General features: G+C 45.5%; 1 protein-coding gene across 5 annotated transcripts in view; it reads right to left on the bottom strand.

Moving 5' to 3' along the window:
- GADL1 (GAD like acidic amino acid decarboxylase 1) overlaps nucleotides 1–13,212 on the bottom strand; it is a 380,197-nt gene that overhangs the window by 144,494 nt on the left and 222,491 nt on the right. For all 5 annotated transcript variants that reach the window (XM_088831973.1, XM_088831974.1, XM_088831972.1 and 2 more), the window contains 4 exons: nucleotides 11,065–11,191; nucleotides 8,262–8,352; nucleotides 4,773–4,879; nucleotides 3,973–4,088 (listed from right to left, as the gene is read on the bottom strand). In XM_088831973.1, coding sequence (XP_088688099.1) covers nucleotides 3,973–4,088; nucleotides 4,773–4,879; nucleotides 8,262–8,352; nucleotides 11,065–11,191 — 441 coding nt within the window. The remainder of the gene's footprint in view (nucleotides 1–3,972; nucleotides 4,089–4,772; nucleotides 4,880–8,261; nucleotides 8,353–11,064; nucleotides 11,192–13,212) is intronic.

The following is a 13,212-nucleotide window of genomic DNA, read 5'->3' as shown; positions in this document are numbered from 1 at the left end:
TTTGAGTGGCAGACAATATTCACTACTTCATGCTGATTTCCAAAATGATTTGAATGACAAAACTAAGATTTCTCTAAATTTAAGGAATTCCCATGTGCTAAGTTGCTTCAGTCATGTCCAACTCTTTGCGACCCCATGGACGGTAGCCCGTCAGGCTCCTCTGTCCATGGGATTCTCCAGGCAAGAATACTGGAGTGGGCTGCCACACCCTCCTCCAGGGGATCTTCCAGACCCAAGGATCGAACCCACATCTCTTATATCTCCTGCATTGGCAGGTGGGTTCTTTAACACTAGTATTCATATCTAACTGCTAATCAAGCTACAAATGTTTTTTACCTTAATTATTTTTCTCCTAAAATTCCCTTTTCTTCGGGTCCCCTCTGGCAAGGCAGGGCTACCGTGAATGCACTGACAGTCTATGCTATAGGGTCTCCGCTATGATCTGCCCAGTCTTCGCCAATATCTGAGTGACCGTGGACACCTGAACTTATGCAAAACACCTTTAGCGGTGAGGGCACACATTCTGCAAGGCAGAGATGGAACAGCTGCCCTGGTTCATATAGGGCTGCACAAAGGCTAGAAAAGTAAGGCCACTGAATAGAACAGTCTGGGGAAATAATCAGGGGGCCACGGGCCAGTGCTTGAAAGCAAACAAGGGGAATATAATGAAAAGATTAGCATTTAGGATCTTTCAGGGAACACAGCTTTAATTCCCCCTTTAAACCAAGTAAGGAATTGATGTGTTGTAAGCAGTGGTAAAGAGGACACTGAAATATCTATTAAAATAATACACATGCTGTGACCTGGGTCTCTGGCAGAGCAAGGAAAAAGGATGTTACAAAAAAGAGTGTGGACGGACGGGGTAGACACGTACATACTCAAGGCTGCAGTGTGCTCACAGCTCTGTGGGGTTCACTGTGTTATGCGCAGGATGCTTGGTGGTCACTAGGGCAAGGCTCCTGTGGAATGAGTGTCCTTGTAGGAAGGAGGAGGCAGATCCCAGTCTGACCACAAGCATGGACAGAAGAAAAGCCATGTGAGCACACAGAGGCTCACAGGCCAGGAAGCGGGCTCTCCCCAGACACTAATCTACCAGCACCTCGGTCCTGGAGGTCCCGGCCTCCAGATTTGTTGAGAAATACATGTCTGTTGTTTGGGCCACACACTCTATATTTTGCTAGAGCAGCCTGAGCAAAGTGAGACACAGGTCGAGTTTTCTGGCTTTGGTTTTCTGGCTTCATCTTCTGCTGGCACGTTAGCCAAGGCATATATTTTGCCTCTTTTTGCACACACATCTCCAACAGAGATTTTAAAAAACACTCAGCTCTTGGTTTCACAACTCCACAAAGTTTCAATTTCTTTTCATGCCCAATTTGCCAGCTAAACCTGTGTTAATGGTCTTCCCCAGGCATCATCTTCATTCTAGTCTTCCACAGAATTTCTTCCCCACTTCCAGGGCAAATATTCCATAAAAGAACTCTGGTACATTTTATTTATTTATTCTTAATTAATTTATTTTTGGCCAGACCACATGGCATGTAAGATCTTAGTTCCCTGACCAGGGATTGAACCCACTCCCCCTGCAGTGTAAGCACAGAGTCTTAACCACCAGAGAGCCAGGGATGATCCTCTGGTACCTTTTAAACCAAATGAAGAATGAAAAAAGGCAAAAGTAAAAGCACTGTGCTGACAGCAGGGCCCCTATTTAATCAGCCTTTCCAGGCATGGACATAGCAATTCAAAGGCAGATGGGACTCTGCATTTCTGATATCCTAGGGTTCCTCCACCTGAAATACTGAGGATTGGAACCCAGGCAGGAAACTCTACTCCGTCATCATCTCAAGAAACCAAGCATTTCCCCTAGAAGTCCACATTCCTAAATATCCTTCTTTTGCTACAGAAAGAACATCTTGTGAGGTAAGCTCAGAATCTCAGAGGAGATGACTCTTCCTAGCTGCCCACAACTCAATGTCCACTCTGCCTTTAGTGCAGAGCGAACCAATGGTCACCTCATGCGAAGAGCTGACTCACTGGAAAAGACTCTGATGCTGGGAGGGATTGGGGGCAGGAGGAGAAGGGGACGACAGAGGATGAGATGGCTGGATGGCATCACCGACTCTATGGACATGAGTTTGGGTAAACTCTGGGAGTTGGTGATGGACAGGGAGGCCTGGTGTGCTGCGGTCCATGGGGTCGCAAAGAGTCGGACACGACTGAGGGACTGAACTGAACCAATGGTCAGGCAGGACAGGGGAAACACATGGGGGTGGTCAGGTTTCTGCAGACGATACTTTTGTGATAATAAGATAACTTCTGCTCTTGGAAGAGAGTAACAGATACAGGAAAGTCCGGTTGGAATTAGCAGAAAGCTGTCAGATTTTGCCTATCTCATGTGTCTGACAGGAGCCCCAGGATTACTGCAGGAGGCACAGGAGGGGGCGTGGGAAAAAGCAGTGGTGGGATGGACAGAGGCCCCCACTGGAACCGCAGACAGCAAAAGCAGAAAGTGCCCTTTCCCAGGAAGACAGCATTTGAGCTGTGCTGCTTGCAGGTGCAGCTGGGCCGCCCTCTCCTCCTGAGTGCATGTGTGCTGCGGTGCTCAGCTGTGTCTGACCCTGCGGCCCCACCAACTGTACCTGCCGGGCTCCTCTGCCCATGGGATTCTCCAGGCAAGGATACCGGAGTGGGCTGCCGTTTCCTCCTCCAGGGGATCTTCCCGACCCAGGGATTGAACCTGGGTCTCCTGTGTCTCCTGCACTGGCACGCGGGTTCTTTACCACTAGCGCCACCTGGAAAGCCCTCTCCTCCTCCTGTCACTGCAAAGATCTAACATTTCTGTCTAGTATGCGCCAAGTACTACTCTATCTGCTCTAACTCATTCGATCTCTGGTGGTAATCAAGCTCATGTGGCTGCTGGGTCGTTTTTATGGCTCCAGACTGTTGACTGCCCCCTGCATCCAATCCCTTCTCCAGGCAGCTTTGCAGAGAGTCTCCTTAAGAGGTGAAGTCTATTTCCCTACCTCTTGGGTCTGGGTTCCTAAAAGCAACTTACTTTACCAAGAAAATGAAGGGAAAACGACAACGTGTTTTCTGAGCCCAGAACTCAAGGGGCCCAGTGTGTCTCTGTGTTGCTTTTCACCTGCACCGCTGCCATGACAACGGCGGGCCAGCCTGCTGGAGCATCCCTGTTGACAGCCCTGGCCCAGCCACGCCCAGAGCAGCCACGGGCCAGGCAAGCCCAGCGCTGCTCGGCTGTCCCCAAACCCGAGGGCCATGTTTGAGGGCTAGAATTGCATGCTGCTGGGTTGAGGAGCAATCTGTTACATATTAGAGCTAACTGATGCACTCATCTTTATAAATTAGGGAACTGAGTTACAGCGGGATTCATCGACTTATCCAGGTCACTCAGAGAGTAGGCAGTGGAGACAGGAACTGATCCCAGGCAGCCTAGCCCAGGGCCTGCGCGCTCACCCACAGGCTGACCTCTCACTTCGGTGGGGGGACTGTGGTAACATCCCCTTGTGTGTCTGTGTGATGTCACTGTTACTGAATATCTCCCTTTCCTTGAAGGGCCCTAATGTTAGCCACTCAGTGCAGTTTCACACGGAAATGGGAGCAGAAGACAGAGCTGAGATCAGTAGCAATCACCTAAATTCTAATGAATAAGGCACTCAAAGCAGAGACTCACAGAAAGAGGTGGCACTTTGAAATTAAGTGTTCTCTTTTCTCCAATAACATGTTACAGACTATAAATCTTAAATAAAGGTGATACACAAGAGAGGGTGACCAGGGCTTACAATCACAAATGCATCAGAATTTCTTTTGGAATGAAATACGACGCTGTATATAGGCACATGACTTACATACTGACAAAAAGCACCCTTGGGAGCCCCCAAACAAACAAGCCCTCTTCCATGACATGTTCAGTTTCATAAAATCTGTATCTCATATCAAAAATAATTTTTTTTTTACCTCTGCAGATGTGAAAAGGATTAATCTTGGCAAGCCAGACAGCCCCTTTTCCTTAATACCAGGACAGTACTTGTATCTGGCTAAATTCATGGCATACATATTGGACACTGAACCCCCTGCAAAAACAAAAACGGAAATATGGATATAACAAAGTCATTGTCCCCAGAGTGCCAGCTACAGTGGGAGGCGCGGACGGCTGTGGGCACACCTGTCTAATGACAAATGACTGTCAAAACCAAGGGCGCACCCCCTCCCATTCCTGTTACACATGTCCTCAGCTCCAACTCCAGAAGTTTTGGTCTATTCTCTCATTCCAGAGTTTTTCTAAACTCAAAGCTTCCATCTATGGATGTAGGGCTGGTACCCAAGTCTCCACAGTTAATAGGAATAATATTCTTTCTGTCTCTAATCAATAAAAGGACAGTGTGTGCTCCTCCCTGGTCCCCAAGAAAGACTGTAGGGGAAACAAAATACAATTCAGGAAACTTCTCAAGTAAAATGAATTGATAAACTTGATAAACGTATAATAGCCCTTCAAATTCCCACCAGTAGATAAATTCACTTGTGTTGGATATAAATCCAAAACTTTAGACATCACATTTGTTGCCATGTATGTCATTTCTGTAGCATTTATACAAAATATCATACTCTGGAGAAAGGCACAAACTTGATCCTCCCCAAGCAGCATGATTCATACCTAACTTCATGTCATGTGGAAATCTGCAGGGAGTTGTTCCTCATATTAAGGCAGGAATAAAATTGCAGATGCTTTAATGGAAGCAATAACTAATTGTACTTACCTGGGTTAAATATTCCATCCCCTTCTTTCCAGCCAATAAATTCAATCATTTTCTTCAGAACCGCTTCTTCCACTAACAGAAACACTGGGGACACCTCATACGTATAACTAGATAGATATAAAAAACACTTCACTTCTATGACTAGAGTCAAATCATCCCTATGGAGTCCCAAGAAATGCACATAGTTTTATTAAACCAAGTGGCTGCTGAAGTGTGGGTAGAGTCCTTGGAAATGAATCCATCAGAAGTAAACACATACACAGAGTCCGTGACAGTGCTGGTCATGGCTGGACAAATGCGGGGAGCTGGTGGCTTTAGGGACACTAGCTACTTCGAAGTCTTAATTTATAGAAAACTTTTGCTTCCATTGGGAGAGATCAAAGAAGTGCATCTGTAGTTTTTGTATTAGCCAGGAGCAGAGGCCATTTTGCTCTTTGGATGCTGTTTTGGAGGTTGGTTAAAGAAAAACCATTGTCGTGGCAACCAGGTTTATTAGGCTACTACCATGAGCTACCCCAGCAGTCAGCTGTAGAGCCTGGGTTTCCTCCACCACACTCCCGTGTTGGTACAAATGGCAAGAGCACTCTGGACAATTCTTACAGTGTGGTGATTCTGCTATAAAGTGCTACCTGGATCCCTGCTGTGAAGGTTTGTGGCTGAGGATTGGAATGCTGTCAGCAGGGAGCACTGCTAAATTAAGCCCTTTAGGCATGTCCTGTGGTCATCCACACCTGATGACTGGTCCATCTGGAGGACCAACCAGGCCTGGCCACGTGGTCCCAGCTCCAGAACACCCTGCAGGGCCAGGGTAGCTCCAGAGATCCATGGAGTCAGCTGGTGGGGTCTCAGAGCCTGCATGGTGGCTGGACTCTTAACTCCGCCCAGCTGTTTCCTTCCCCTCCAGCACCCATATAGATCCTAAGGGTTTCCCTTAATAAACACCCTGCTCACTAAGCTCCATCTAGAGTAGCTGCCCAGGAAGTCCAACCTGAGACGGTTACCAGGTCATTTTGTAACACTTCCTTCTTTCTCCAGAAAGCTGGAGGATGACTGCTATGTATCATCTCCATCTCCAACAATTATGTGATTAAACTAGATTGAATCTGAGTAAATGTGTACTCTAAATAAGTAAGCTAAAGTAAGCTAAACAGACATATTTAAATTTATAGTCACAGAATTTAATGCAATTATGCTAACATCTAGAAGAAGAAAAAAAAAACCTTTGGTAAAGACGGGAAAAAGAACACCTACTGTGTATCAGCTCCCTGCACGCCAAGCACTCTGCAGACATCACATCATTTTTCAACAATTTAGGTTCTATTTTCAACCATGTTTAGGAAAGTAACACATACTAAAAGTGTGAAAAATGGGACATATGTAAAAAAAAACGTATTACACATAAAAGGGAAATAATCATCTTCTTTTTAGTATGGGAAAAATACTATTAAATTTGTCTTTGGAAACTAGTTCAACTATAAACCTGGAGGAGGAGGAGGGGGTGATACAGAACATGCTCATGGCTTAGTGAGATTTTGAGGGGCCTGTTCAGCAACTTAATACTTCAAAAGCCTCTAAATATTTCAGTAAAAGAACCCAGATGAGGAGTGAGAAGAATCCGAGGACTTACAAGGAAAGGGTCACGGAATTGGGTAATTTTACTATCTTTCCTACCACTTATCTCTTCTACCCATTGTAACCTGGTATCTTGGATTGTCTTGAATATTCTACAAAAAGTTCTCTGACGGAAGTCACCCGTGACACCCATATTGCTAATCCAGGGGATATTTGTCAATCTTTGTCTTAAACACTCAACAACACAGAACTCTGGACACACTCTGCTTCATGGCCCCCAGACTTCCCCTGGACTTCCTCTTTCTTCGCCCTCCACTGCAGGTGGGCCCCCCGCCTCCCGACCAGGGAATGTCAGATGCCCTCAAGGCCAGGCTGAGCCTTCCATGTTCTGACCTGCAGGCAGTGCTTCTCCTGCTCCTGGTACTTTTATTTGAAAGTGTCTCCATCCTGATGATTAAAATCACTTGTTGGGCTATGAAAATGTATCAGTGCCTGGGACACACTATCAGAAATTCAGATTTACTTGGTCTCTGTTGGGATTTTTCTTGGTGGGGCAGGAGGGAGGGTATTTTCCTTTAATATTTTTCTGTAAAGTTCCAAGGTTGAGTCAAAGAGCAGAAGGAGTTGAGAATGCCTGACTTATGGAATCTCATCCATGACCAGTAACACCTAAATTTATAATTTCATAAAAATACCGGGATTCCAGGCCCATGTATATCTCAACTCCAAGAGCATACTCTTAGATATTTTGAAATTACTGCAAACACAAATGCTCACAATTGAAAACTGAATTACTAAAAAAAAAGAAAGAAAGAAAGAAAACTGAATTCCTGTTCTTGCTTTATTCACTGTATACTTGAAAACTGTCGTCTCAATGATAGACACGACAATTAAATCAACCCAACTATTAAAGCCAGAAGCCTAGGCATCATCTTATAAACTTCCCTCCTGTTCCCATTTCCAAGATCCAGTATATTATCCAGGCTTTTTTGTTTTATCTTCCAAACACATTTTTTTTTTCCTATTCCTGCCACTTCTCTCTAAATCCAAGCAACTATCATCTCTCACCTGGCTAAGGCAATGCCATCCTAATGGGTCCCTTCTAATCCACTTTCTATATTCCCAGTAATCTTTTCAATAAGCAAATGTCACTTAGTGATTTGGAAATCCTCACAGGCTTTTCATTGTACTTAGAATGACTCATGAACCTGGCCCACTGGGTCCCCCATGTCTGGCTCCAATCTTATCCCCCCGACACCCCTCACAGTTTTCTCAGCTTCCCCACCCCGACTTTCAGCCCACAGCATATGTCAGCCTGTCTCCTGCCACAAGGCATTTGTACGTGCTGTTCCCTCTGCTTGGAATTCATCCCTCCTCTTTTAACCCAGCTAACTTCCACTCACACTTCACCTCTTAGCTGTCACCTGCTTAGAGGAGACTTCCCTGAGTGCACAACTAGGAAAAATTGTCCCATGTATATTTATAGCATCATGTGCCTCTCCTTCATTTGAAAATATGACATTAATCTGTGCAGATCATTTTGATTAATTTGCATGCAGCATCTCTATGTCTAGATTATTTGCTTCAAGAAGGCAAAGCTAAGATCTGCCTTTACACAAAGAATCTCTCCAGCACCTTAGCCCACATGTGGCTTTTCATGCAGGAATAAATGAAAAGTTGCTTAATCGATTTTCTCATCTGTTAAGTGGACAGAATTCCTGCCTTAACCATCTCACAGTCCCACTATCAGATCAAACTGCTCTTTAAATACTGCTAAGTGCCATAAGACCCTTCCATTATTTATGATGACAGTGCACAAATGAAACAATTAAATAGAAGTTCATGAAATAAAACTTCATCTACTTAACAAAATCTCTAATCCATATTCAGTGTAAAATTTCAGTAAAATGTACTTACACACTCGGGTTTAATGCTTCTGTCATAAATCTGGCCACCAAAGAGTAATAATCAAGTCCAGCATATAACTGGTTGAAAAATCTTGGATGGTCTGTAAATTGAAGCAGAATATTAATCCACACCGCAATAAAAAGGAAAGAAAACTATCAATACAGCAGTGACGTGAGTGAACCCTTCAGACAAGCAGGTGGATTCAAAGGGCATACAGTGCACGACTCCAGTTACATGATGTTCAGTATGGGGCAAAGCGGACTGATGCTGACAGAAGCGAGAATTCTGCATACCTCTGGCAAGGAGGTATTGATTAGCACTGGGCTTGAGGAGCCCCTGGAAATAGTCTATACCTTGATATGAGTGATGGTCACTTACATACGGATATGTACAAATTCACTGAGTTGAGCACCTGAGATTTGCCCACTTTACTGAATGCACATTATACTTCAATTAAAAAAAATTTTTAATCTAGTCATGTACAAGGGAACCAAATGTTGAAGATCTATCTCCTAAGCCTGTCTACTGAACAACATTTCTAAGCAAAACTTGAGCACTTTTTTGAGACCTTTGGTTTGCTTATATCATTTTCTCTTAAGAGTTTGTCTTTGTCTATTTTTTGGCTGCAGTGGGTCTGCTGCTGCATGGAGGCTTTCTCTAGCTGCGGCAAGGGGGGTCCTCTCTAGCTGCAGCACACAGGCTTCTCACTGCAGGGGCGTCTCTTGTCGTGAAACATAGGCTGAGGTGCACGGGCTCTGCAGTTGTGACGCACGGGCTTAGTTGCTTCACAGCATGTGGGATCTTCCCAAATCAGGGATCGAACTCGTATCCCCTGCATTGGCAGGCAGATTCCTCTCTGCTGTATCACCAGGGAAGTCCTACCTGTTCCCTTTTAAATACAATCCAGACCCAAACCAGAACTCTGAGAAAGGGATTATTTGAGCAATCTGTCCACATATCAAAAAGCCTGTGGCTACGTTTACCTTCTGAAATTATCGATGTCAATTTCCCTAATTTGAACACATTTCACTCACTGACAGGGTTCACTTCAGGCTCTTGGCAGTGAGTGGCCTTTTAATTTTTCAGATTGGACCCTTTTTTTGCAGTGCAGCTGGCATCCTGTCTATGGAGTAAGATGTGACTCATCGCATAGCTTACATAAACTTTCTGATTCAACGGGCTTCAAAGGCACTTGCCTTTAAGATTTGAAAAACTTTAGTTCCAACTTTCTATTTTTTCCCCTCCTATAAAAGGTCTCATAAAGGTTCTTGGCTTTACACAGTGTGAATATTCACACCAAACTCCAGGCTAACAGCTGCCTTGACATTCTCGATCATAAGAAGCCCAGCGTGACGAAGAATAAAGAGGCAGGGGGCCTATTTAGAAGTGTGGGTATTTGGGAACCGTTTTAGTTAGTGACCTCTCACAGCAACTCAAAGCATTTGTTTTTTTTAATCTCTTTAAACTAGTTCAATGAAAAACAAGAGGCTCAAAAGAAAATGTCTTTTCATATAAAACATGGCAAACTTCCTCTAATCTGGCAAAGGAAACCCGACACTGCTACAAGTAATTTTAATAAGTTTTTTTTTAGTTCCGTGTTAATTTATGATTGATTTCCATGGTAACATTATGGAAAATATCCAGTAAACTGAAAAATCCACTGCACTAAATGTCATTCTGTGCTTCTGACATGCACTATAATAATGAGATATATATCTCTGCTTTTGAAATGCTAACTGGGTTTTTTGATACATGCACCAGACTTTCCTAAGGGAATATAAACCAATTATTTTTAGCCAGGATTTTATTATGTTCTTTCCACTAAATTTAGTTCAGTGTCAGAACTCACAAAGCATAATGCCTGTATGGTCTTAAGTACTAGATTACCTTTACATCACACTGAGAAATGCATATTCTGGAAAGTTTTTCCCCTACTTTTGAAACTTATTCACTCGGTGTATAGTACATTAGCAGTCAGTCAGAGTAGGACTTAAGCACAAAACAAATATCATGTTGCTGCATTTACAAAAGATCACAGCGGTTAAGGATTATTGTACCTTCTGAAAGGTTTTTTATCTCTTGATCCTGGTAGATGGAATAAAATAACTTGGTTCTTGCCAACTCTAAGAATACCCTTCAAATAAATCTATCCCTGTTTATAGGAAGACAGTCTCTGGAACATGTTGAGGGGCGATATTCTGGGAGGTCAAGATTTAAAATCCCCACCAGTTCTATAATCAAACTACCATTTGTCAGTTGGCACCAACATAAGAAATGATAAGTAGCAGTCATAATTTCTGGCCTTGGTTATAAATGGAGGATGGGGATTGCTGAGGAGCAGACGGTATTTATATAAGACTGCTTAACACCATTCATTTTTCTATCAACCTATCTTTGGCCCTGACAACACACCTGTACTAGGGATTAGAGGAACCACTGTCAAAACCTCAGAACCACTATTTTTCATTCAGGTTTCTCATCCCATAAAGAATTTGACAGTCAGCTTTACTATGAGGTCTGTGTATGCTAAGTCGCTTCTGTCCTGTCCGATTCTTTGCAACCCCATGCAGTGTAGCCTGCCAGGCTCCTCTGTCCATTGGAGTCTCCAGGCAAGAGTACTGGAGTGGGTTGCCATGCCCTCCTGCAAGGGATCTTCCCGACCCAAGGATCGAGCCTACATCTCTTATGTCTCCTGCATTGCAAGTGGATTCTTTACTGCTGAGGCACTGGGGACGCCCCGGCTATGGGATAAACACAGGCTAAAGAAAACGGAAGAGCTGTCTGCGGCACGGATGGATGGGGAAGCTCTTACTGGTCTTGACGCTGTAGCGTATGACGTCCTGGCAGCGCTCCAGCAGCCGGTGGTGCGGCTCTCCCGTGTCCCTCAGCTCCAAGTCGAGAAGCTGCTTCAGCTCTTCAGGGGGCCGCCACTCACAGACCTGGGGATTCGGCAACAGCACAGTTACCGTGGCACCCACTGGAGCCAGGTGTGGAGAGGATGCAGGAAACATGGCCCCACCCTCGAGAAGATTCCAGACGAGTGGAAGAGAGAGAGAGATATAAATGGCCAAGCACAGTTCCCTGCGACCACAGCTCTGACATCTGGTAAAGCAGATGCTGTTGGAACAAAGCAGGGGCTCTGTCTTCAATTTCGAAAGTCCTGAAAGCACTGACATCAAAGTGGGACAAAATAAGACTGCGAAAGGTTGAAGGCAGAAGGAGACGAGGGCGACAAAGGATGAGATGGTTGGATGGCATCACTGATGGAATGGACATGAACTTGGGCAGACTCCAGAAGCTAGTGAGGGACAGGGAGGCCTGGCATGCTGCAGCCCATGGGGTCACAAAGAGTCGGACATGGTGTGGTGACTGGAACAACCAAAGAACCAAGCAAAGATTATAAGGGATGGGGGTCATGCAAGGGGCCTTCGAGGAGGAAGAACAGGACAAGCCAGGGCTGAGATACAAGGACACCCATGGCCCGTCTGAAGAGGGAAGTCCGCTGGGTGTGGCTTGAACTCAGAGCTTGGGGGAGGTAGGGGAAAGTGGAGCTGGAATCCCGGAACAGCTCCCCCACTTGACTCTGTCCCTGGCTCCCGGCCCCACACAATCTGCTCTCAAGCCTGCAGTCAGCATCCAGAATGCTCCTCTTCTGTCTCAGCCACAGGCAGCCCTCTGCTCAAATACTTCTGCCGGCTCCTCATTTCCTTCAGAGTAAAAGCCCAAGTCCTTACAACGACCTAAACTGATCCTGTACAAGTGTTTCCCCGGTGGCACTGACACACCCCCCAGCCCACACCCTGGCCTCCTTTCTGCTCCTTATATGTATCAGACACATTCCCATGTTAGGGTCTTCACCCTCAGCCTGGAATATACCGCCACCCAAATCTTCTCATAGCTAACTTCCTCACTTGATTCAAAACTCTTCTCAGATGTCCCTCTGTCAAGTCAGTGACCCCGACTCTTTATTTAAAATGACACGCTGTGTGCTACTCTACCTCCAGAAGCTCCCCCCAGCTCTTTGTTCTCTTCCTTTTCCCACAGCCCCTGGCGCCTTGCAATGTGCTGCGTAACTCATTTGTGACATCCTACACAGTCACCACGAGAGCAGAGGTGTTGGCCAGTGTTCTAACCACTCCCAAGGCACTAACAGAGCCTGCCATACGAGAGGTTGTCAACAGCACGCTGAATGAATGAATGAAGGCACAGAGCAAGGCTCGGACGGTGACGGCTTCGTGTCACATGTTACTGATCGTGAACGTGGCTCTAAAAAAACACTGACATGCTTTGGACAAGGGAATTACATGTGGTCATACTAGTGTTTTAGACAACGGCTTTGGTTGCTATATGAGATTCCAAGTAAAACTGGAAATAAGAGGTTTCTCTAACAAAGCAGGCAAAAGAAGGTAGTGGTCTGGATGAGGCTGGGTGCCTCAGGAGTGCAGCATATCTGGAGATATTGAACATGCGCCATCAATAGAGCCTGGAATGCAGTCACATAGGAAGGATGAGGGCAAGGAATTGCCAAAGGCCATCTTGAGCTTTCCAGCTGGCACGTGGTTTCATGGTGGGTGGGACTGGGTGGGGTTGGATGATGAGTCTCGGGCATATTTAGTCCGAGGCACCCTCAGGACATCTAAAGGGGGTGTAACAGTTGGTCTGAAGCTCTTGCGAAAGATCAGAAACAGAGTTGCACGCGTCTATTATAATGTGACCCAAGTGACACAGCTCAGAGGGAAGCTATAGTAAGAGAAGAAGGTGCGGGTCTCACCTGGGCGGCGCCAGCATGTAAGCAAAGGGTGAAGGGAGGGGAGCTCACTTGTGAGGTGAGGACACGCCAAAGAGGCACGCAGCAACCCGGAAGAGTTCAGAGCCACACACAAAGGAAGAGGCGTGCTCGCGGGAGGAGGCGGACACCGCCGCCAGGCCCTGCAGAGGGGCCCAAGCAGACAGAAACTGG

This window comes from Moschus berezovskii, chromosome 24 (genome assembly GCF_049115385.1).
Source record: "Moschus berezovskii isolate FMDL1 chromosome 24, NW_MosBer_1.0, whole genome shotgun sequence".
NCBI classification, from domain to species: Eukaryota; Metazoa; Chordata; class Mammalia; order Artiodactyla; family Moschidae; genus Moschus; species Moschus berezovskii.
Note: the sequence above shows the minus strand (reverse complement) of the source record. Positions and strands in the feature narration are given on the sequence as shown.